The sequence below is a fragment of the Apium graveolens genome, chromosome 5 (genome assembly GCF_009905375.1).
Source record: "Apium graveolens cultivar Ventura chromosome 5, ASM990537v1, whole genome shotgun sequence".
In the NCBI taxonomy this organism is placed as follows: domain Eukaryota; kingdom Viridiplantae; phylum Streptophyta; class Magnoliopsida; order Apiales; family Apiaceae; genus Apium; species Apium graveolens.
Window position 1 is genome coordinate 305,824,033 of NC_133651.1, and position 26,941 is coordinate 305,850,973.

At 32.5% G+C, this 26,941-nt stretch overlaps 1 protein-coding gene across 1 annotated transcript; it reads right to left on the reverse strand.

Moving 5' to 3' along the window:
• Positions 1-600: 600 nt before the first annotated feature.
• LOC141659324 (RING-H2 finger protein ATL16-like) lies at positions 601-2,134 on the reverse strand. The gene has a single exon (XM_074466131.1). It carries the CDS (start codon positions 1,651-1,653, stop codon positions 622-624), a length of 1,032 nt encoding a protein of 343 aa, XP_074322232.1. The 5' UTR covers positions 1,654-2,134; the 3' UTR covers positions 601-621.
• Positions 2,135-26,941: the final 24,807 nt, after the last annotated feature.

Below are 26,941 nucleotides of genomic sequence, written 5' to 3' on the forward strand. Positions count from 1 at the left end.
TTTATAATTATAAAAAGTTAAAATTCTACTTTTAAAATACTGCTTATTTATACAACTCTCCCAAGTACGTGTACATTTTACTTTAAAAGAAACAGTCACAAAAAACAAAAAAAAAACAGAGTAGAGCAATTTGATGGAACTGATCAGAACAACCATGTGATATATAAAACCTCAAACTAATTATGTTTAGTATTTATGTCATTCCAGCTAGATGAATTAATACTTTTTTTTGGATAAAAATTAAAATTATATACCACTAAAATTTATTTTGTTTTTTTTACTTTTTTAGTGCCTTCATGTATATAAAAAAAAGTGAATATAAAAATTCAATTTCCTATATCTCATTTGTTAATAGATAGTGCTCCTGCACTAGTGGGAAGTCATTAGACAAAATATTGAAATGATGCAAATAATAAGTCAATTAGACCACACCAAAACAGTCCCAATCTCAAAGCATGAATAATCCAAAACCAGTGTGCAGTATGGGCCAAAGCTTTTCACCATTTTTTTTAAAAAAATTCTAAATCACAAAATCTCTATTTTCTACATCATCAACATTACACAAAACATTAAATGAAAATATTACAAAAAAAAAATAGAATAAAAAAACATGAACTATCTTCAGGGTTCCATTTGTGGTTGTAAAACAGCTCTTCTTGATCCCCTGCCTTGCCCAAATGAAAAAAATGATCTTCTAATTTTACTACTGCAAGCTTCACTACTACTTACAATGTCATTTCCATTTTTACTTTGATTTATAATCTCTTGTACTGCTAAATATAGCTGTTGATCAGTAGCTGAATCCATCGAAAATGATCGTCTAATGGGCTGCTGCACTGATAATCTTTCGTCTTTAACTCGAATGTCAATGCATTCATCTCCCATACTTGAATGACATAGTCCAAATTTTTTGGATCTTTTTTTCAGTATTTTGTGCACAATCTTTTTTTGTAGAGGACTTGCTGGCTTTTCTTGATCATGTTCTTCAGCTAGTTCGATCACAACGTAGTCTTCTTCAAGGCCTACGAGGTTGTCGGTATGAGGTGCTTGATGATCATGATTAGCATGGTTTTGAATAGCATGATTAGCATCCAACACTGGGATTAATGGAATAGCTAATGAAATGCTGGTTCTGCAGAGTGGACAATTAGCATTGTTTTGGAGCCAGACATCAATGCAATCAATGTGAAACAAGTGGTTACAGTTTGGTATCATTCTCAGCTTCTCTTGTTCATGAAACTCATTCAAACAAACAGCACATTCTGAAAAACTTATTCCCTTTTCAGGGTCTTGGTTCTCTAGTTTCTTGAATTGAAAAATGGGGATTGAACGAATCACTGATTCGTCCAGTCCCCTGCTCTCGATATCTCGAGTATAGCCCATCAAAGGGTCTTCGTTTCGACGATTTCTTGACAACGAAAAACGTCCAAGAATGTCAATTCTGTGCCAGTTCAAGCAACATTTGATGACAAAAATGTAGTACCCAAGAAGCAAGAAAGCTGTGGCTAATATGCCAATGATGGCTATTACTATGATTGGAAAACCATTATGAGATGAGTGAAAGTGTGAAGTGTTTAACAATGAAGAGCTTGGTGGGCTTTTAACTTGGGACAGAGATTGAGATACATGAATGTTGATGCTCATGAGATCCATTGTACAAAAGTTGTGGCTGAAGAAGGGTCTCTGTTTAGTAGATCTTGAGAACACATGAAGATGTTACTTACTCAAGGTGCACAAATTGTTAAAAAGAGAGATGGGAAGAAACAAGATGTATATGGGGTCATTTCTCTAGTGTCACGACATTGAAAGACAAGGGTAGCCACTGATTGAGGAGGAGGACTTGGTATGTTTGGGTGATATATGCTTAGATATATGTATGTCTTCATGACATCATATACCCAAAATCTTTCGGTGTAACGGTATTTCACTAGCTTCTTTTACGAGATGTCGATGATTAGAATCTCGTATGGTAAAGGAGTTAACTCCGTAGAGTAAATAAGGTGACACTGATAGTAGGAGAGAAAAAGAGAGGTAAAAAAGAGTAGTTGTTGGGGGGACTTGGAGAGAATATCTCGCCAACCAACCGATAGAAATTTTTGCTGGCAAGTAGATTTTTTAAGTCCTTTTCTCTGATGAAACTGCATTACTGCAATTTAGTACAATGCTCTTGCAACAACTGCTATTATTCTTACATTTTATATATGTGGTCTTACCAACTTATCATACGAGATGGCCTATTAATTTCAACCTATCTTATCGCATTAATGTATGCTTCTTCTATAAGCAATGTTATGATTTCAAACCGAACCTGATAAATAAAGTAAATATTTCACCGAATTTATTCATAGTTGCTGAAGTCCACGTATGTCTTACTCATGTCAGAGTTCGTACTCCAGAACAACACATACTTACCAATGAAATTTTTGGATCATACAATTTCAACTGTGTTAATGAGTAGGAAAATACAATTTTGATATAAAGAAGTATTATAATTTTTATTAAAATTTCGGTTTGTTGGAATTTCATGATGCAAGACCTTAAAATTACTTGATTGAGTTTAAAAATTTTAGTACAATAACCCAAGGAGTAACACGGAATGCACAAAAAATTATTATAAAATGATGTGACATGATCGATGTGATAATATGAAATAATTCAATTAGTTTATTGATATAAATGTTTGATCCATTTCTCATTCATTTCTATACACTTTCCTTTTTTTGGATATTCCATTCAATTTTATAAATTTCAAAACTTACAAAAAATAGTAAAAATTTAATAATATAAAAATCAACTACTTCCACTACTTTCTCTCGCTACACCCACTTTATCGATTAAATATTGATTGATCCCACCACTTTACCCAACTTTATACTTCTTTCTAATTAAATTACACTTTTTTTTCTTTTATCCCACCATTTTACCAAAAATAACATTATTTTACTATTATGTATTGTCCTCCATGTCCGAACCACTATTTGTATACAAATGGGTGGGACGGAGTGAGTAAATAAAAGATTGAAAGTGACATGAGCTAGGGTGCGTCTAAACGATTTCAGTAGAAATAGCAAGGCACACTTCAACCGGATCGTAGTGAAAATTCGGTACAATCCGACGATCCAAAAAGTAATTTAGTGACTCCATTATACGAATCTAGCAATTTAGTTTGAAATCCACTAGCCCTAGCACATTCTAACGACCGAGACTCATCTTATTCTTATTCTATTCATACCTAATCAAACAAAAAATTATTCAAAAATAATAAAAATTTTGATAAATTTTGCAAAATAAACATACATCAAAAAGTTTCAAAGTAAAAATCTATTTAAATGATAAGATTTTAACCCATTGAACTGAAATTATACCGAATTTTGACACATTTTTATCATTTAATTTTACTTTTATTCTCATTAATCAAATTCGAAATTCACCATCCAAGTTGTAGATGCTTTTTTTTTATCAAATTCTGGATACATTTATGTATGCATTAATAATAATATAGTGTTAATATATTAATAAATTCACACATGCGCTCTAAATATACAGGTATTAAAATAAGCTAAGTTTTCTATAATACGTTTATGATCATAATGCGATATATATATATATGTAGATGTTAAAAAAAACTAATGCACCTTGCACTCACCATTTTGATTCAATTTTCTACAATTTAATCAATATTATAATTTCTATACACATACACTGACCTTAAAGTACTTGAAGAATAGTGACAGCAGTGAGGAATTCAAATGAATAGAACATAAAGTTTGAATAAACAAAAGTGAGTTTGGAATGGGGGTGCCACTATTATAACGCAAACCTGATGCATACATTTCACATTTTTCCCACCGAATGTTGAGACATACGGGCATGAATGCTCATGTCCGGTCTCAAATTACGAGCTTCTAGATTACCAAAGGTTAGGCGCCTGCAGGTTATATCCCTCTAATTCATGTTTTGTAATTTAACTTTTTCTTTTTTAATATTTAAACATGCACATTCGGGATTGAAATTTTGAAAATTCGATGACTCAATCACCGTACTAACTTATTTGTTGATACATGCGATTCAATTTGATTGCATATAAAAATTAGACTAATTTACATTTTGCATCCCAGAATTTTGACTGAATCTCACTTCGAATGTAATATTTTAAACTAAAACAGTTTGCACCCCAAAGTTTAGAAACGCCGTCAATAAGCATCCCTTTAACGTGTCAGACGTTAACGATATTGTTAGAGGGGTATTTCTGGTAATGTATATTTTCAAAAAAATTATGCAAACATAAATTACAGTCTGCATCTCATATTTTATGTTAAATCTTATTTTAGGTGTATAACTTTATACTATAACAGTTTGCATCCCACAATTATTTTAAACAAATAAATAAATTTATCTAAAATAATTCAATTTTTATTTTCCAAGTTTATATAATTTAAAATGAAATATAATAAGTCAAAGTATAATATTTTCTCTATTCCATCCAATTTTTTATATTGGGAGACGGGGACTCGGCACGCATTTTAAAACTCTTATGAAATATAGTTGCCTCAATTTCTTTTTTAAATTCTTTTCTTCCAAATAAAAATTTAATGTTCAATTTTTTTGTATATAAAAAGAAAATTTTAAAAATCAATTACGGTACTATAATTTGTAGTACCTCAATTATGAGACGGATGTAGTATTATATTAAGAAAAAATAGTAAATAATCATTAGCTAAATAAAATAAGCTAAATAAAATAAGCGTAACGAGAATAATTAAAGATAGTTTGATTCTAATACTTGAAAATTAATTTAAACGGTCAACATTATATAATATTATATGGTATATACTTGTACAATACTTAGGATATATACTTAAATTCATAAATAACTTATGCTTTTATGATTTGTAAATTTTATAAATAAAGTAATATCGCATTATAAAATTCATAATCATCTCTCTCTATTTTCTCTCTGATTTCAGTTATATTATAATTGTGAAAACAACAATGAATTTATTATTATTTTGTGAGTTTCGTGTAAATCATAAAATTTTATAAATTAACTTTTAGAATTTAATATACAACCAAAATAGTAAAGATTACGCATTAAAAAATTATATAAAATATACCAAATTAACTAATGGTCCAGTTTTAAAATCATAATGTGAACATAAAAAAGAATATAACTACATTATTTTTTGATAATTTGAAATTACCGTTATTTTTTGATAATTGAATTACAAAACTCTAGGATGCAAAGTAAGACTTGAGGAAAAATTTAGGATGCAAACTGAAATATAAAAATATTTCCAAAAATACCCTTCTGACAATTAACGTTAACGTCTGAGTTAACAGCAAAACTATCAAAGAGATGTAAAAAGTCACCGTTTTTTAAGTTTAGGATGCAAACTGTTAAGGTTAAAAGTAATAATATCAAAGTGAGATTCAGCCAAATTTTTGGGATGCAAAGTGTTAATTAGTCTAAAAATTATTTATGAGGCACCAAATTTTATTTGAGTTATAATTATTTTATAGCATCATAAGAAGTTAACTATTACTTTTTTTCTGTTTGGAAAATTATTGAAAAATTTGAGATCTCTAAAAGTACTTGTTAAAAAATATCACTCAATTCGTTTCTCCCAATTGTTAATATCATAAAATACCAAAATTAAAAAGTTATCAAAAAAAGATATTAGTGAAACTATTAAAAATAGTGGAAAAATTTTATTTTAAAAAATATTTAAATCGGATAAAAACAGGAGCAGACCCCGACTTTAAAACTCACTTGGGCTAAAAAATTTTTTTTACAGGTAAGTGGTCTAACAGATAATTTTTTTTTTACAAACATTTTTGCAATAAAATATTAATTAAAGTAGAACAAATGGTTAGACTTATGTTAAACGCAAGTGTATCTTTAGAAAAAAATATTAGTTAAATTTAAATTAATGGAATAAAAAAATTAATATATAGGAATACTTTTCATTCTTAGATAATTAAATTAGTTTTTGACCAGATGATTGAGTAAACTGTTTGTCATTTTGACAAACTGACTGGGTTTTACCGTTTCGAATAAAATTATTTCATAAATAGATGCTTTATTTTCCTTATATTATCTACTTTTCAAAATTAGTTTTTTGGCAAAAAGACCCTTCAATCCATTAATTATCAGTCACTAATATTATATTTGGTTAAAACTCAAATTTAATCAAAACACTATTTTATTTAACAAAAAGCCAATATAGACAATGTCTATAATATTAAGTATCCGAATTAAAAGTTGAATAAGTTGAATATTATATCTTACAAGATAGATAAATAAATATTTGCCTAAATATTTTATTAAATTATATAAGAAAGATAATCAAATTAGTACATCATTATCATAAGACTTTATCTTCCAAAATTATCTAGTTTAATTATCACTATTAAAAGTTATAGAATCATGACAAACGGCTATCCAATATTCCTACAAAGGCTAGGTAAATTCAATATTCACATTAATAGTAATTTGCGCGAAGTTACAAAGTTCACCTAGGCTGGGGCCCACCACAGCCCCGTAGGTCCGCTTCTAGATAAAACATAAGAGTATCTCTAATGGTCCAGCCCCTTGGCTAAAATATCCCTCACATACCATAATTATAATTTGAAAGATTATCTAAAAATAGCATGTCCTCTAATGGTGCAAAACCACTAGCATATTTGTTGAACCTTGCAAATCTGTAGCAATATGCCAAATCATTTGGTTACCATGTTAAATTAGAATGTTTTATTTATAATAAAGAAAAATAATAATTACATATTATTTTTAAAATATAGCTAATCATTATAGCACACTCCGCTTAAGTATAATTTTTTATAAGTGCAGTAAAATTTTAAATAACCAGTATTCTATCTATTTTGTCAACCATTATAGCCAACAAAATGCTCTAAGGCTATCTTCAATAGTTGTGATTCAAAAATTTAAATTTGGATCATCAACTGATCCAAATTTCTAACCAACTCCAACACTGTAATCCAAATTACTTTTTACATAAAATAATACATAAATATTATATTAAGCAATCTTATTTTAAATTTTTCGTTTAATAATTATTAACAATTTATATAATATTTCAAAAATTAATTAAATAAAAAAAATTAATACACATAAAAATATTAAAATTGTGCACTTAATTCACGAAAAACACATTAATTGCAATAATTAACATACAAAATATTGTTGATACATTCTAATTTTCCGAATTATTATATTTTCCCCACAAATGTTCAATTAATGCATCTCTAAGTGCAATATGTGCCTCTTTATTTTTTATTTTTCTAAAGCGGTCCGGAATTCTTGAAATCGAGTATTTTCATCGATTGTAATAGTCTCAAGTTCTGGATCCGACACTTTTGACTCTTCAATGTAATTTTATTTAAATTTTAATAAAATTATGTTTTCTCATTGTTTTAAGTTTTAGTTTTAAATTTTTTTTTGTTAACTATTAATTATATTCAGTTATTAATTATATAATTAAAAAATCAAAAAATAATTTAAAATATCATAAACTACAAATAACAAAACCATTATTTTATATTAAACTAAGTGATCAAAATTTGGATCAGAAAGTACTGCTCCAAACTGTTCACATCACCATTTGGATCAGGGTTGTAGGAGAATTTGAGGTAATATACCCCAAATTTAAATATTTGAATCACCGTTGAATTTGCACAAACTAGACCAAACTATAAGTTACGTTGCAGTAATTTTGGTCTACTCATTGTACGACAAACATAATCGATAATCATTGAATCCGACTAGGCAAATGTAGCAAAATTATCAGCAAATCATATCAAATCTTGTTTGGACACTACACTTTTAAATTCAAAAAAATAAAAAACGGTAATTAATCCAAAAAGCCTATATATGTGGATCATGAATGCCATCAAATCTTAATCATTACACACGCATTGTGGGAAAAAGTTTTTGTCTCAAAGTAAATGAAGAAAGTTTTCTTACCCACATGCAAACCACTTACCCTTTTTACATTATTCATATCAATTCATGTCCCTACATAAATTGCAATTTCAAATCTGCAAGAAATTGCAAAACAGTTAAGAAACCGAAACACGCTTGCCGAAGTTGCATAAATTAGAGAGTACTTGGGTCCTGGGTGCAGATATACACACACGAAAAGTTTAATTTGTGAAAGTAAAGGTCCTAGAAAAGTTAAATTAAATATAAATAGATGATATGACCTTCTTAAGTGCACAAAAAAAATAAAACTAATAAACTTATTTATAAAAATTTGAATCAGACATTGTTTGATATAATTACTCAAATTTTCTTAATAATCAAGTGTCAGTATCAGTTCAAGGGCAACTTAACTTATTATGTAATGGACTGACATCATATACCGTCGTCATGAATCCTTACTTAAATCTGTGCATACCGTCACCCCAAACTCTGGCATAACCATAAAATTAATATTAAAATTTATGAAAATAAATTACACACTTATATATTTAGTAGTAGAAAAAATCATTTCTAACTTTCGCCCCCTCCAAAATATATAAATTTAGTACTAATATTAATGATGTTTAGAATATTTGTGAATTTAGATATACGAATTTAAGTATATTTTATATATTGAAATTGTTAAAAATAATATTTATTATTTTATTTAACATATAAAAAATTAAAAATATATGTTAGTTACTTCGAAAAAAATTTCATCACCCCAAATTTCGGTTTGTGGCTGGGTGCATACATTCAACAGTTATAGAATATAAAACCCATACATGATATACCTCTATAGTCCCGATTTGCAATAGTGAATTTTAGTATATAGGACTCGTATGATAGGAGTATACATATGATTTACAAAGATGAATAGGCTGCCTGACAGTCTTCATCTTCATGCCATACTTGTTGACTAGTTTTTCAAAATTAAAGGTCTGTAGGTAGTCCTACTATGTGCACCAATCTTTTCCTTGGTCAAATGTAGACTTTTGTATGGATGCAGGTTTTTGATTGTGTATATATATCATTCTAAAATTGAAAGGTAGTGTCCGATAGTCAAATCTTGAGGCCTTAATATATGTAAAACTGGTGACTGTCAGAAAATTTTCAAACATTTATTTCTCACGAAAATTAGTCAAGAATAGTGCAACTTCTGATTCACATCAACAACAATATCCGAAGAATGTGAAATGTAAAAAGAAATTAAGGTCATCTCTAACTATTTTGATCCAAAAAATCAAATTTGAATCGTCAACTGATCTAAATATTGATCCAAATACTAATCCAAATTTCTGAATCCAAATATTTGATCCAAATTATTTTTTACATATAATAATATATAAATATCATATTAAATAATTTTATCTTAAATTTATCGTTTAATCATTATTAACAATTTATATAATATTTCATAAATTAATTAAATCAAAAAGAAATAATACACATAAATATATTAAAATTGTGCACTTAATTCACGAAAATCACATTCATTGCAGTAATTAACATACAAATTATCATTGATACACACTAATTTTCCGAATTAGTACAAAATATCTCCGCGGAAACATAAATAATTTGTCCAGCTAAATTAAAATTTTATGTTTTCCAGTATCGTTTTCGAGTATTTTTGTGTGTTGTAATTTCTTTTATGTATTTCATGTACTTTTTATCTTATGCAATTTAATTATATTTAAATTTTAATAAAATTATGTTTTCTCATTATTATAAGTTATTTAAAAAAAATATTTTTTAACTATTAATTATATTATATTATTAATTATATAATTAAAAAAATCAAAAATCAATTTAAAATCTCATAAAGTACAAATAACAAAACCATTATTTTATATTAAACCAAATTTTAAGCAGTGAAAGTGATCCAAATTAGGATTACCATCTACCCCAAATTACCAAATTAGGATCACCGTCAACCCCAAATTTGGAATTTTAGATCACTCGCGGAGATGTTTAAGACATCACAGAACATGCACCATCTTGCAGAAACATGACTTCGCTGAGACAGATTATGCCGGAGCCAGAGTTTTTGTGCGATTATCCCAGAAATCGAAATAGTTTAACTAATTATCTATTTTATTATTATTTTTTCATTTTTAACAAGATTCGAAAGTGCAACTTAACAGTTAACACCTAGTGCCCGTTTGGCAAATCTTAAAATAAGTAACTTATAACTTAAATCGAATAAGTGACCGATACGTGATAAATTGATAAATGATTATAAGTTATACAAGTGTTTGACTAATTTAACTTATAAGTCATAATTTTTTTTATTTAAATAAACTAAAATAAATAATTTTTAAAATATAATTATATTAATTCTTGAATTTTAAGTTAGGTTAACATTTTAAAAAATATTTTTAAAAACTAAAGTTAATAAATAAAACAAAAAATCAAAATAAGTTGAGAAAAAGTGCTGTCATTGCTAACATTCAACTTATAGCTTATAAGTTAGTAAATTCAACTTATAAGTTGGGTAGACAAATACTCGTCGATAAGTTGTTGCGGGTTTATAAGTTAATAAGTTCACTTAATAGATTTTCCAAACACGCCCTAGTGTATTTAGCTTATATATTTGCAATTTAATTTTTATTGGATTAATATAGGTATTATCATATTAATCAGTTTGATTGTTACTTCCAAGTTAGTTTTATGTTGCCGAGTAAACGAATTTTAATGTTTTGATTTGAACATTAGTATTATTCAGGCGGAAGCCCATATTATAGATACGCTTGTATCTTCGGATGGCCCAAAATTTCACTGTTGTGATTCTTTAGCCTGGACCAAGCCCATAATTCGAATGATAATCAGTTCCAAATTGGAGGCCCAATACATTTTACATATAAAATGTCATTCGGCAAAAAAAAAATAGCATCCCTACTCTACTCGTATTCAAACTTAACTACTCGTATTCAAACTTAGTGAAGAGCAAGTACAATACTAGATGAAAAATGGCGGTAACAATTGTTATAATATAGCATCAAAAAGTGATATTTGGTATTAAAATAACACTTGCACTCCAATACTACAATCAAATAATTTCATATTTAGTTAACATTTTGTTCAACTCATTCGCTTTATTTTAAAGTGAAGCTCTTTGTACTCCATTAGTAGTTATTTGATGATGTGGTGGGGATAACTATTGTCATGTTTGATCTCAAATATAAGACCAAATATTAATTTATGGACTTACAAAACCAACATATATATGGACTTTTAGCCCAATTTCGTTCTTATCTTGTATCTGTTTGGCAAAAAAGAAAAAGAAATGACCATTTCTTGTACCGGAACGTTGATAAACACAATGTTGACCTTATGATACTTTGTGATTCTTATTATGCGTTCTTGTTTCTTCCTTTTTTTGTTGTTTAATAGTTCTTGTTTTCTTCCCTAACTAAATGAATCAAGCTTTAACAGAGGCATCTTGTCAAAAAAATATCTTTTACTTTACCTGTATTTTCGTTTATTGAAATTTATCATATTTAAATTTAAAATTTTAATATATTTTAATTATCTATATTATTTATTAATAAGCGAAATTACTTTTAATAGTACAAATTAAATAATTCGTATCAGTAACCAAAATATCTTTTTTAATAAATTTTATTACCTATTTTTCTCTCGTGTTAATTATCCTTATTTTTAAATTTTCTGTTTTTTATTCTGTATTCATGTATCAAAACTATTAATTCATGTAATTTGTAATTTAATTTTTAATTTTATTTCAAACAAATATTACTTATAAGTTACTCCCTCCGTCCCTCTAGGAAGTATATATGGGGGACGGAGAGCCGTCACGCATTTTAACACTCCTTTATAACATATTTGCATAAATTATTTTAATTTTTTTTAAAATAAAAATTTGATGTTTGAAGTTTAATACAGAAAAATAAAATTTTAAAAATGAATTATGGAAGTGTACTTTATATTTACCTTAAAATACGTGTCGAACATTAAAAAAAATTGTATACAATTGAATGAGACAGAGAGAATATGATTTACTAAACACATTATTAACTTATAAATAACTTATAAGTAAAATTATCCAAACACCTAAATACCTTGTAATTTAAGATATTCATATTACATATACGACACTTTTCAATTTTAAATTATTAACTACACTTTTTAAGAAACCCCACACGAACCTTTAATAAGATTGGTTGTGTCAAGTTGGAATTCTTTTGTGTAAGACCTAAAATTTGGTTACTCTAATAGGAAGGATTAGAGAGAATAGGAAACTTAGGTTGTTTGGATCATGAGATTCAATCCGATTAATGGAAATAATAACGAGGTTCTTATGTTTTTATTTTGAAATTTTATTCACATTTCCGTTAATCAGGTTGCATTACATCATAGATTGCATACCGTAACCCCCAACAAGCGTTGTTAAAGGCCAAAAACCCGTTGCTATGGGTGCCAAAAATGTTATTGCAAAACTTATTCGGGGTTGCAATTTTAGCCGCTGGGAAAACACTCTATTATAACCCCGACACACCCTATTGCAACGCCTGCTTATCTGTTATAAAAACATTCTACTGGAACATCAACCAGGGTTGCAATAGGACTTGACCAGTGTTGCAACAGGTTTTGGGCGATCACTAGAATATTATGGGATCCATATTGTCAACCATATAATACATGATGTAACATTTTCACTATTAAAATTTAATAAAAATTATTTGTTAATATGCATTTCCCGAAAATAAGTTACATGTTAATTTCATAAATTTTAAACAATATAATACAAACAGAATTTACAAAAATAAATAAACTTGAACTATCAATTAATTTACAAGAGTTAAAATAAACTTAAACTAATAAGATGAGCCTTCTTCTATTTAATTATATAAATGGTGGCATCAAATTTTAATCGGTGCCCACATAAAACATAAAGGAAATGTAGGCCTCCAAATGATTTTTTTCCGCCTCCCAAGCTTGAGCATTTTCGACCTAATATTTACATGTTTTGAAAATTACTAAAACACATTAGTAAATTGAATGTATTGAACCTGTATACTAAAACTCTAAATAATTACATATATATCTACTCTTTGATATTAGAATGCCTGCATATCATACAATAATGTATAAAAATTGAAATAAGTTATAAGATATATAAAACTAATACATCATATATATCGATGACTTTATGAAATGATTATTATCTAATTAAACCAAAAATAAGAGACAGAGAGTGATAAGAGATAGAGCACCCCATGTTCACATGTCACTGTATCATAATTATCCAAACATATGTATGCCAATACATATGTCGCGCAATAGAACACATAGCTATAACACAAAATTATTTGAGCAAGTGGTACCAAAATATTCCAATTTGCTATGTAGGTAGTCATGCCTGGTACATATTATGAATCAAATTTTTCTGAATGTCTGAAAATAACAGCATAAATGATGTGCTGGAGTTATGCTAGTAATGTAATAAAAAAAAAGTAAGGCATTCGGTATACCTTCTAACAACCAATCCTTCGAGAAACTTGTTGTTCTGAAAAGGAACAACGGTCAACCTCAGAGAGAAAAAATTTGTGACCGCCTAACTTCATCTGTGAGATACCCTGCGACAACAATGTGTCCTCTGTCTCCTATAATTTATACAAATATAAAAAAAAACTCACTAAGTTAAGTAAAAAAAAATCTATGTAAAATCATGACTAGTTAATTATGGAAATCATTTTTATGTATTAGAACCGTTTATATAGGGCCAATCTGAAGCACCCAGATTTGTGTCCATAAGCATCTGAAACATGCATGGAGTGGAAGCAGGAGAATTACAAACAATAAATAGTAAGACCTTTCATCTCTGGATTTAAATACAACCAGTATTACAAATGAAACTAATTTAAGCCCACATATAAATAAGGAAGAAGAAAACCAATACTAGTAAAGAAACTGATGTTAAGATGATGAGAAGCATCTAAACAAAAAATAAGGAAGAAGAAAATGAAGTACTTGATCTGGGACAATATAACCAGGTTTTCAAAACTCTATTATGTACAGGGTGCACAAAAAATCCATCCACCTAATAAACATGGTTCAAATATTGGTAAACTGATTCTACTTCAAATGACAACTGATAGTACATGCTTAATTTTTTTTATAGGACAAGTAATTCAAACAAAAAGTATAACAACTTGCGCCAGTAATATATTAGGTAACACCTCTACTATGTTGTTTACTATACAACAGTCTGGACAACATTTAGCTGAGGAAGTACTCGCAGTCTAGTAAATGAGTGGGAATATCCTCACACCTCGGTCTTTCATGCAGTTCTGCCCAGCAATCTACGTTAATCGGATAAAGTTAATTTTTCCAAAACAACACTACAATATTAAGATAAAACTGATAAATATGATCTAAAGTGGAGACCTGCTATAGCCCTCCAAGTTGACCTTCAGGGATTTCTAGTCATGAGCCCTCATGTGCAATAGTATAAACAACCTATGTTGATGAAATAAAGTCAAGATCAGACTAAATGCAAATGACGCGGAGATGTTAATCACATGAAATATACAGATGATGTATACAACTTACCCTCTTAGGAGGTGTACTAAGCCATGGCCTACTTAGTGTTAACAACTTCCACATTATTATCCCCAAGGCTAAAAATATCACATTTCTCATTTATAAATGGTAAAGTAACATTTTATTGATGAGAAATTAGTAATACCAACAATATAAGGAATTTATTTAGGCTTAAGTTTATGTGAACCTAATATACTTAAAACAAAACAAAAACATGAAATTAGTAATATACTAACTTACTTACTCCATTCATTTAAACATCTTTTTGTTAGAAAAAATGGATTTTAGATCATAATTTTTATTATGTTCTTGATGATAATTTTAAAATCTAATGATTGGAAGTTGTTCCATGATATGTGAACTTAAACTTTTATATATGGATCTAAGTATTTTCTTAGTGAAATCCATAGAGAAATAGAGTTAAAACTAGTAGTTTGTAAAAGCTTGAAATGGAGAATGTGTCATTTGTCCCACATTGAAAATAAATAAAATGAGAATTTTATTTAAATGTAATTTAATTTTTTAATTAGAATTAATTTATCAGTCGGGCTGAGTTATTGTTTCTGTTGGGCTTAGTCACTTTGTAAGTGGGCTGAGTCAGATTCAATGAATCTGGACATGTAACTGATAATATATGTTCATAATTGAAAACATTAAAACTGATTTAATGTGTGGATTAAATATAAAAGCTGCTACATTTTATTTTAATTCAAAATTAGGAGTTTTGATTTATGTATTAAATGAGCGGTTTTGATTTCTGATATTAAAGTCTATTAAAGTCTATTAATGTCAGGGTGGTCAGTTACACTTAGCCTCTACTATAAATAGAGGCCTAACTTGTTGATGAAAAGGATCACACCTACATTCTCTTACTCTCCTCTCTGCTCTCTTTTCTCTCCCAAACACAAGTTCCGAGTTGCTATTTTTTCCGGCGACTGAGGTGTTAGTCGAAGTTGGATTTGTTGTTGTTGTGAACATCAAGTCCGAAGCTGTTTTATCCTGGAGGAGGCATTACAAGCATCCCAACGCAGCAGGTGGGGGCAATTATCTCTTCAAGAGCAGTCAGGGCTTCGAGCAAGGCCTGACGACTCAACTGGTTTTATTTTGGTTTCTTGTTACATTGTACCTGTTGGCTACCACTGCTTTTCTGCTTGTTTATCACTGTGTTAAAACTATGGTTACTGGTACGCTTTCGTTTCCTTCTTTGTTCTTTCAGTTACTGATATGCATGTTATTTACCTACATGTTTTGTTTCGTTAATTGTTATCTTGGCCTTGGCTTGCTAAATATGTTATATAACTGCCTCTATGTTGTTGTAATAGTCGCTATTTCCAACATTCTTGAAGAGATAATTTGTTATATATTATTTAGCGTAATAATTGTTAGCGAAGGTGAGGTTCCCGTTGGTGGTGGTTGTAGTTCTGGTGGTGCAACTGTTGGGGCCATAGATTGGACCACTTATAGTTTCCCACAAGCTGTTGAATTAACCGGTTTACCGGAGAAATTCAACGGTGGCATTGGCTTTTCTCGCTGGCAGAAAAGGATAAAATTGTGGTTGACTATAAAGGGTTTGTGGTCGGTTGTAGAATATAAGAAACCGGTGGTAGATCAAGAGAAGGCTGAAATGGTTAAGGCTTTTGCGAAGTCGGCTGAGAAGGATGGGGTGGCGAGGGCGGCCATTTTGGCTGCTCTAACAAACACTTTATTTGATGTCTATTCTTCTGATGCCTACTCCGCAAAACACTTATGGGAGAAGCTGGACCCGACACATAATACTGACTCACAAGGTCTGGAAAAGTATTCCGTAGCTAGGTTCCTTGAATTCAAGCTGGTGGACAATAAGTCCATGACTGAGCAAGTGTATGAGTTCGAGATGATAGTGCATGCTTTGAAGGAGTCTGGTATGGACCTTCCTGAGAAGTTCAAGGTTATGAGCGTGATTGAAAAGCTCCCGAAGTCTTGGAAAGAGTTCTCTCTCTCCCTGAAAAGACAGAAAAGAGAGATCACCTGAACCAACCTTATGCTGGACATCTCGGTCCAAGAACAACACAAGTTCAAACAGGGACATGTGATGCCAACTGAGCACGGTGCCTCGAAGGTAAATATAGCAACTGTAGGACAGAGAAGGAAGGCTGTTGCTAAGAAAGTTAATAGTAACAAACCTAAGAGTGACAATGATAAGGCCAAGAAACCCAAGGCAAATAAACCATGTTGGTCTTGTGGGCAGGTTAGGCACTGGAGTAAGGACTGCCCTATGAAGAAAGCAAAAAAAGTCGAGATGGTAGCACAAGCGAATGCTGTGCTTGGAACCGCAAGTGGGCTCGTAGTGAACATGATCGTTGGTGAGGCTACGGCTTCTGAAACCAACGTTGAACAGTATGTATCCTACAACCCTATAATATTTTCTACCTATCTGTCAAATGAATGGTGGATAGATACTGGAGCTAATGTGCATATTTGTGCTGATATTAGTTTATTTGTATCTTATCAACAGAGTCATAACTTGACTGTGAAGATGGGGAATGTTAGTGATGCTCAAGTACATGGAGTAGGAAACGTGGATCTGAAGTTCCCTTCAGGACGTATTCTATCTCTGACTAGAGTGCATCATGTTCCCGACATGCGTAGAAATATAATAAGTGGAAGCTGTTTAGTTTCTAGTGGTTTTGAAATTTCTTTCAAATGTAATAAAGTAGTTCTTATTCAGATTGATACATTTTTTGGCAAGGGTTACTTGTCAAATGGTTTATTTATTTTAAATGCTGAACCCGTTTTGAGGAATTTGAATAATAATATTATTCCTTCTGTTAACTGTATTGAATCCTCGAATATATGGCATGCTAGACTAGGTCACTTAAACTTTGGTGCTCTTAAGAATATGATGAACTTAGAGTTGATTCCAAAACATACCATAGAAAGAATTCTAAATGTCAAATATGTGTGTCTGCTAAACAAATAAGGAAACCTTTTCACAATATTGTTAGGGATTCAGACTTGTTAGATTTAGTACACACTGATATTTGTGAATTTGGTGGTGTGTTGACCGAGGACCCGTTTAGATACTTCTTTACTTTTATAGATGATAGTAGTAGATATTGTTATGTTTATTTACTTAGACATAAGGATGAAGCACTTAGTAAATTCATTATATATAAAACTGAAGTAGAAAAACAAACTAGTAAGGTACTTAAACGATTGAGATCTGACAGAGGTTGTGAGTATACGAGTAACACTTTTAATGAATTTTGTGTAAACAATGGTATAGTTCATGAAGTTACTCCACCATACACACCTGAGTTTAACGGGGTTGCTGAGCGAAAGAACAGAACATTTAAAGATATGATTAATAGTATGTTTATTAACTCTGGGTTGCCTAAATACATGTGGGGAGAGGCTCTAAATACGGCGTGCCATATTTTGAATAGAGTCCCTCTCAAACACATGGATAAGACACCCTTGGAGTTATGGAAAGGTAGGATGACTAGTATTAAGTATCTTCGTGTGTGGGGGTGCCTTGCTAAGGTGCTTGTTCCTGAACACAAGAGAAAGAAACTAGGTCCGAAGACTGTTGACTGTATCTTTATGGGCTATCTTAAAACCACTACAGCTATGAGATTTTTGGTATTAAAATCTGACATAGATGGTATAGTGGCAAACACGATAGTTGAATTTCGAGATGCTACATTCTTTGAGGATATCTACCTAATGAAGACTGGAATACCTGAAACTTCTGAGGAAGATCCTACTCACACATCGAGTTCTATTCCTGATCATGTGGAAAAGATGACAAATGTGGGGGCAGAACCTAGTAGTGGCTCTATTCCTAAGGAAGTAGAGGAACCAAGGAGAAGTAAGCGTGCAAAGGTAGTTAAGAATTTTGGAGGTGATTTTATCACTTACAATGTCAAGGACGAACCTTTAACTTTCCGACAAGCTATGGATTCTTCGGAGTCTAGGCATTGGAAGGGCGCTGTGAAGAGTGAAATTGACTCTATTGTTTCTAATGGAACATGGGAGTTGGTTGATCTCCCTCCTGGGTGTTCTACTATTGGGTGCAAATGGGTCTTTAAGAGGAAGTTGAACCCTGACGGCTCAATAGATAAGTACAAAGCTAGAATAGTAGCTAAGTGTTTTAAGCAGAGGGAAGGAATTGATTACTTTGATACATACTCTTCGGTTGCAAGGATGGTAACAAATCCGTATGCTTATAGCATTGGCTTCTGTCCATGGTCTTATCATCCATCAGATGGATGTAAATACCGTTTTTCTTCATGGTGAACTTGAAGAAGAGATTTATATGGACCAGCCTGAGGGATTTGTTGCATCTGGCAATGAAATGAAAGTATATAAGTTGATCAAGTCCATCTATGGCTTGAAACAAGCTCCCAGAGATTGGCATAAAAAGTTTGATGAAACTGTATTGCCATTCAGTTATAAGATTAATGAAAGTGACAAGTGTGTCTACACTAAAGTTAAAGGTAGTGAGTGTGTTATCCTATGCCTATATGTGGATGACATCTTATTGTTTGGAACCAATATTGAGATTATTAACGAGACAAAATAATTCTTGAAAAGACATTTTGAAATGAAGATTATGGGTGAGGCTAGTGTGATTTTTGGAATCAAATTGATTCAGTCAACTGAGGGAATAACCTTGACTCAATCTCATTATGTAGAGAAATCTATACTTGAGAAATATGGTTATTCACAGTGTAGAATCGCTAGTACACCTTATGATTCTAAAGTTGCCCTTGTCAAGAATACTTCAGGAGTGCCTGTGTCTCAGTTAAGGTATTCTCAGATTATTGGAAGTTTGCAGTATCTAGCTAACTGTACTAGACCAGATATTTCATATTCTGTGTCTAAGTTGGCTAGATATACAAGCTGTCCAAACAGAACTCATTGGGATGCTCTTGATAGAGTACTTAGATATCTAAAAGGCACAATATACCTTAGTTTACACTACAGGATTATAGCTATAGAGTTCATAGGAACTCAGAATAATATAGCTGATCCTTTGACTAAGGAGCTGGAACCTGCAATGGTCCTCAAGTAAAGGTTGGGGATGGGACTGTCAACCCATCATAATTCATCAACAGTGGGAACCCAATACACATGAGAGGAGATCCCTCGAAGTGTATTCAATGTGGTAATAACAAGCTGTAAGGATGAATTGGTAGTACATTTTCTATAAAGATAATACTACAGTATCTAAGTCTATCCCCTGTAAACCTAGAAGGTACTGACACTGCTAGAAAAGTAAGAGTGTTCAAACTATGAATGAGATCAATTCATTTGACGAGATAGATGCAGTATATCTCGGGAGATGCCCAGCTAAGCGAATGTAATTTGGTCGCAATTAGAGGAAATGGTTATTCCTTGAAGCATTCGACGAACAGGATCGAGACAAGACCATTAATGTCTCAAAGCCGTAGATTGGCACCAGAGCCGTTGACTTGTCGTCGTCTATGGAACATGGTTATACTAAACGGATTAAGATTCAAGGTGAAACATTCCATCTAAATCCGATAGCCATTGAAGTAGAGGACTTAGGAAGGTTCAAAACCGGAAGGGTACCTACTCTGAAAAACAAGCCATGATGAAAAACCTGATCGCATTTTTATATAAATTTGTGGGGGATTGTTAGAAAAAATCGATTTTAGATCATAATTTTTATTATGTTCTTGATGATAATCCTAAAATCTAATGATCGGAAGTTGTTCCATGATATGTGAACTTAAACTTTTATATATGGATCTAAGTATTTTCTTAGTCAAAACCATAGAGAAATAGAGTTGAAACTAGTAGCTTGTAAAAGCTTGAAATGGAGAATGTGTCATTTGTCCCACATTGAAAATAAATAAAATGAGGATTTTATTTAAATATAATTTAATTTTTTAATTAGAATTAATTTATCAGTCGGGCTGGTTTATTATTTCTGTTGGGCTTAGTCACTTTGTAAGTGGGTTGAGTCAGATTCAATGAATCCGGACATGTAACTGATAATATATGTTCATAATTGAAAACATTAAAACTGATTTAATGTGTGGATTAAATATAAAAACTGTTACATTTTATTTAAATTCAAAATCAAGAGTTTTGATTTATGTATTAAATGAGCGGTTTTGATTTCTGATATTAAAGTCTATTAAAGTCTATTAATGTCAGGGTGGTCAGTTACAATTAGCCTCTACTATAAATAGAGGCCTAAGTTGTTGATGAAAATGACCACACCTACATTCTCTTACTCTCCTCTTTGCTCTCTTTTTTCTCCCAAACACAAGTTCTGAGTTGCTGTTTTTTCCGGCGACTGAGGTGTTAGACGAAGTTGGATTTGTTGTTGTTGTGAACATCAAGTCCGGAGATGTTTTATCCTGGAGGAGGCATTGCAAGCATCCCAACGCAGCAGGTGGGGGCAATTATCTCTTCAAGAGCAGTCAGGGCTTCGAGCAAGGCCTGACGACTCAACTAGTTTTATTTTGGTTTCTTGTTACGTTGTACCTGTTGGCTACCACTGCTTTTCTGCTTGTTTATCACTGTGTTAAAACTATGGTTACTGGTACACTTTCATTTCCTTCTTTGTTCTTTCAGTTACTGATATGCATGTTGTTTACCTACATGTTTTATTTTGTTAATTATTATCTTGGCATTGGCTTGCTAAATATGTTATATAACTGCCTCTATGTTGCTGTAATAGTCGCTATTTCCAACACTTTTTGTACTGCTAAAGCAGTTTTTGGTACCGTTAACACAAAATGATGTTGCTAGTGAAGACAGATAAAGCAAGGTCTCTCTAGAAAATATATTATTTAAGTTAAAAAGAATATGAATGACTTATACAAACATAAACTCTATTATAGGTGATTTACAATCTAATATAGCAATTTTATGAAACACTTTGCCAAGAAATAATTTGAGAGATACTTAAATTGAACAAGCACATTTTGTTTATGTGTGTGGACCAAGTCATAGATTTTTCAGACATTCACCAATAATAAGCCAGTTAATCCTCAGTAAAAGCTGACAAGTAAACAAGAATGAGAAATCTCCCAATAAATCCACGTGTCAGACCATAGGCGATAAAATCACTTTATAAATTTCCACCTGCCAACCATGATATTTTGCACAGAATACAACTATTGTCATTAAGCTGTAAATAACCGTATCTGATTTTGTCTTCGTGTATGCTTAAACATATTGATATATGTACTCTAACAATTTAGAAATAAGTGATCTTACAGTGTCTAGTGCTGACGATGTCACGGAAGCTCGCGTAACACTTGCAGTCCTCATATTTGCACGAACTGTTGCACCAAGTCCAATAGAAGAATCATGGGGCCTGGTTAGCATGTAAAAGACTTCAAGTTTCAGGAAAAAAACACATGGGTGAAGAGGAGATAAAACTTTGTAATTTAGTGACAGGAATAACTTCTCACTTTGCCCCGTCCATAATTTTCAAAAAATAAAGCAATGGTGGAGTAAAAGTTTTGAAGATTTATAGGTCACAAAAAAGAACCTTATTCTTTTTAGACACTTTCCATTAAAGAATAGGGGTTTAAAAATTAGACCTTATACTAGTACAAGTTAAAAAACAGAAATTGCTAGGGCAAAGGTCAATGTAGCAAGAGAAGAAAACCAACTAACTAGACTGAAACAAAGCGGAGAAATGTATACAATAATAGCATGACCTTTTAGAGATGATTTTCTCCAAGTCTATGAATGCAACGCTACAGATAAAGAGAATATCTTTGGTGTCAATATGTCAAAGAAACCAACATATTTGATTTAGAGAAAAATACATACCTTAAAAAATCAGAGGCGAATGATACAATCCTATTCTTTGAATCAAACTCATAAGTTTGGCAAATTATTCTTTAAAGACAATTATAGTATTTGGCACAAAAGCAAATGTGGATCTGAATGTTTGTTGATCATTGAGTTCTCATCATGTTGATCTGGTGAATACCCTAAAAGGTTTTCAATACATAAGTAGAGGTTCTAATTAAGACAGACAAAACATAGAATGCTAGTAGACAAAATAAGATAATAGACTACAAGTCTGGGCCATAACAATTTGGCTGTTACTCCAGCTGTCTAGGAGATAGGGACCATTAACAGGAGGATTTCTTGTTATTGTATTTCCTTTATTACTCCCCTTCAAGCTGGTGAGTGAAACTCGATAGTGAAGCTCCCAGCTTGCTGCAATGATTAGTATGAAGTTTCACAGGAAGGGGCTTTGTCATGATATCTGTAACTTGCTATGAGGAAGACACCTTTACTGTAGTGATTAGTCCTGCCTTTAGCTGATCTCTGATATAGTGACAGTCAATCTCTACATGCTTCATTCGTTCAGGAGAAACAGGGTTTGCTGCTATGGCTATGGCTGCTTGATTATCACATTTCAGCACTGCTGGTGGAAGGTTCTTCAGTCCCAAGTCTTTCAGTAAAGCAGTCAGCCAGGTTACCTCACATGTTGTTAGTGTCATGGCACGATATTCTGCTTCTGCTGATGATCTGGCAACAACATGTTGCTTCTTTGTTTTCCACGAGACAGGAGACTGACCAAGAAATATGCAATATCCTGTGGTAGATCTTCTTGTGACTGGGCAACTAGCCCAGTCACTGTCACAATAAGCTGTAAGTTGTGCAGATGAGGATGATGCCAGTAGCAGACCTTGATCAGGGGTACCAACTAAATATCTCAGCACCCTTCTTGCAGTTTGCATATGTACAGTTGTGGGAGCTTGCATGAACTGTGTTAACAGTTGAACCGAGAACAGTATATCTGGCCTGGTGATGGTCAGATATATGAGTTTTCCTAATAATCTTTGGTAAACATTTGGATCAGGAAGCAAGTCCCCTTTGTCTGGTGTGAGTTTCAGGTGACTATCCAGAGGCAACTGCAGAGGCTTTAAAGTAGTCATTCCAAATTCCTGTAGAATGTCAGCAGTGTATTTTTTTTTGGGACAAGAAGAAGCCAGCTTTGGACCTGTCAATTTCAATTCCCAAGAAGTAGTGAACTGGTCCAAGATCCTTCATGTGAAATGAGCTGGACAACATCTGCTTCAGGTAATTTATCTGTGCATCACAGTTTCCGCAGATCAACAAATCATCCACATAAACAAGTATAAGTGTGATTTTAGACTCTGTGTGAAATACAAAAAGACTGTGATCAGATTTTGATTGAATGTAACCTAGGTTGAGCAAGGTTTGAGAGAGTTTATGGAACCATAGCCTTGGTGACTGTTTCAAGCCATAGAGAGACTTCTTCAGTCTACACACCAGATTGTTATTTTCATCATTCAAGGTGGCTATTGACTGAGAGTTAATTCTACAGCCTTTGTAGAAGTAGCCTTGAGGCATTTTCATGTATATAGTTTCATTCAATTCCCCATGAAGAAAAGCATTGGACACATCCATTTGTAATGTGATCCAATCCTCCATGGCAGCTACAACAAGTAGAGCTCTCACAGTGGTCATCTTGGCCACTGGTGCATAGGTTTCAAAGTAGTCTTCTCCATATTTTTGCTTGGACCCAAGGGCAACCAATCTAGACTTGTGTCTTTCTATCTTACCATCTGGAAGATATTTGGTTTTGTAAATCCACTTACACCCTATTGCTGTTTTACCAGGTGGTAGAGTTGTCACTTCCCATATGTCATTCAGTTCCAGGGCTTCTAACTCACTGTTCATAGCATTGATCCAGCACTCATACTTGACAGCTTCTTTAAATGTCACAGGGTCTGCTGCTTTGTTTAGCTCAGCAAGCAAGCAAGTGAATTCATGTTCAACAGATGTGTAAGCTAGGTTGGTGATGTGAGGTGCATAAAGAGGTTTGGTAATGTAGTCTTGATACCTGACAAGTGGTTTATGTTGTCTCGAGGATCTCCTGACTGGTTGGCTTGCTTGAGATTCTGTAATTGGTTCCTGATTATCTAAGGTGTTGGTGGTTGTATTGTCAATTTCAATGGTTGAAGGCTGATTTGAGAGATCAGACTCACTGGGTTCAGGTAATATAGGGAAAATCATGTCTGTAGAGTGGATGTCAGGTGGTTGTGTGTTTGTTATTTGAGGCAGAGGTAACATGTATTTTTCTATGGAGTTATTGTTGAAGGGGAAGATCTGTTCTTTGAAGGTTACATCTCTGGACACAAAGGTTTATTTGTTTAGTAGATTGTACAACCTATAACCCTTTTGACTCACAGGGTATCCCAAGAACACACATGGAACTCCTCTAGGGGAGAATTTGTCTGAAGTGAAGGCTGGATTGTAAGCAAAACTCAAGCAACCAAATACTCTCAAATGATCATATTCAGCAGGTTCTTTGTATAAAGTCTCACATGGTGTTTTGTTTGCCAATACAGTTGTTGGTAGTCTGTTAATGAGGTGAACAACAGTGAGCACACAATCTCCCCAAAAGGATAAAGGCAGGCCAGCTTGAAACCTGAGAGCTCTGGCCACTTCTAGGATATGCCTGTATTTTCTTTCTACATGGGCATTTTGTTGTGGTCTTTGAACACAAGATGTCTGATGTTTTATTCCATTTTTGGCAAAGAATATCTTACACAAACTTGTGTTAAACTCAAGGGCATTATCTGACCTAATTGTTTTAATAGTGGTGTGAAAGTGTGTGTGCACATACTTCAGGAATGTCTCCAGGGTAGCAAGACTGTCAGATTTATGCTCTAGCAAATATATCCAAGTATTCCTACTATAGTCATCTACTATCGTTAGGAAATACCTATATTTACCCTTAGTGCATACTTTGTAGGGGCCCCAGATATCTATATGTATAAGATCAAACTTGGTAGTAGCATGAGAATCACTTAAACTAAATGGCAGTTTAGTGAACTTAGATAAAGGACATGTAACACATACCTTGTTTTGCTGAGCACCAGTTGCAGTAATAGCTTTAATCTGTCTGATCTTTTCTACTGGAGCATGGCCAAGCCTGTTGTGCCACAGTTCCAAGCTATTTCCTTCAGTCACTGAGCTTTGACTAGAGTTATTGACCGCAGAGTTTGCTGTGGGTACATTACCAAAATTCACATTCCCATTGCGAAGCCATTCTGCAGGTACAGCCTGGGCAAAGTGGTTTATCAGATAATATAGCCCATTTCTGGCTCTTCCAATGCCTTGGACCTGCTTACTGTCAGAGTCCAAAATAATGCAGTGAGACGTCTGGAAGATAACTTGCACTTTGCTGTCTTTCACCAATCTTTGAACTGAAAGGAGGTTGTGTTTGAAGTGAGGAACACATAAAACCCCTTTCAATTTCATTCCATTATCCAGATTTACTTCTCCAGAATGAGTGATTTTTGCCTGATCTCCATTTGGAAGGTTTATGGTTGCCTGACTGCTAACAAGTGAGGTTTTTAACAGATTCTGAAGGCAGTGTGTCATGTGATCTGACGCTCCTAAGTCAATAATCCAATCATTGCTCAGGGCTGTCACAGTGTTGTAGTGCACCATCCCAGAGAAATGGTAGTCAATCTCTTCATCTGTTTCAGACCCTTTAGCTTGCTGCATAAGTTGAGGCATCATTTTGGCTAACTGTTCCAATTGATGAGGACTGAAACCAGCATATTCACTGTTTGATGTTTGCACATTTGCAGCCAGTTTTTGGTTGTTTCTTTGGTTTGAATTCCATTTGGTGTTATTGAACTGTTTGGGTTTAGAGGTGGATAGGTTTTGTGGATTTTTTGGGTGCCATTTGGGGTAGCCAACAATAATCCAGCACTTGTCTCCTATATGGCCCTTCATCCCACAGGCAGTGCATATTATGGTTTTATCAAGATTTGCCCTGCTAAACATAGCAGCTGTTTCAGAAGTGTCACTGTTTAGGCTTAACAATTCTCTCTGTGCTTCCTCTTGTTGTAAAGTGGAGGAAGCACTCTCAACTGAGGGTAGAGGGTTCTGCATTAACAGGTGGCTTCTTTGAGGGTTGTAGGTTTCATTTAGTCCATTTAGAAATTGAAAGAGTTTTGTTTCTTCTTTTTGTTGGTGAATGGTTTTTAGTAGGATTTTGGTTTCATCAGTGGTTGTGGTTAAGATGGGTAAGATATTCATGGCATCTAATTCCTCCCACAATACTTTCATAGATGTGTAATAATCATTGACATACAAAGAATTTTGTTTGAGTCCATACAGATCTCGATTCAGTTTGTATTTTCTCGATCCATTGGCAACATAAAAGCGTTCCTCAAGGTTAGACCAAATATCTCTAGCACTAGTCATAAACATAACAGACTTTTTAATGGAAGGAGACAAGTTATGAGTTATCCAGGCTATTACCATATTGTTGCAGGTCTCGTAGAGATCAGCTTGAGTAGCATCGTCTGTAGGTTATGTTGTAGATCCAGTGACAAATCCCAGTTTCCTCTTTGAAGACAA

Excerpts from the sequence above, each read along its gene's own strand:
- LOC141659324 (XM_074466131.1), bottom strand. The coding sequence starts at position 1,653 with ATGGATCTCATGAGCATCAACATTCATGTATCTCAATCTCTGTCCCAA.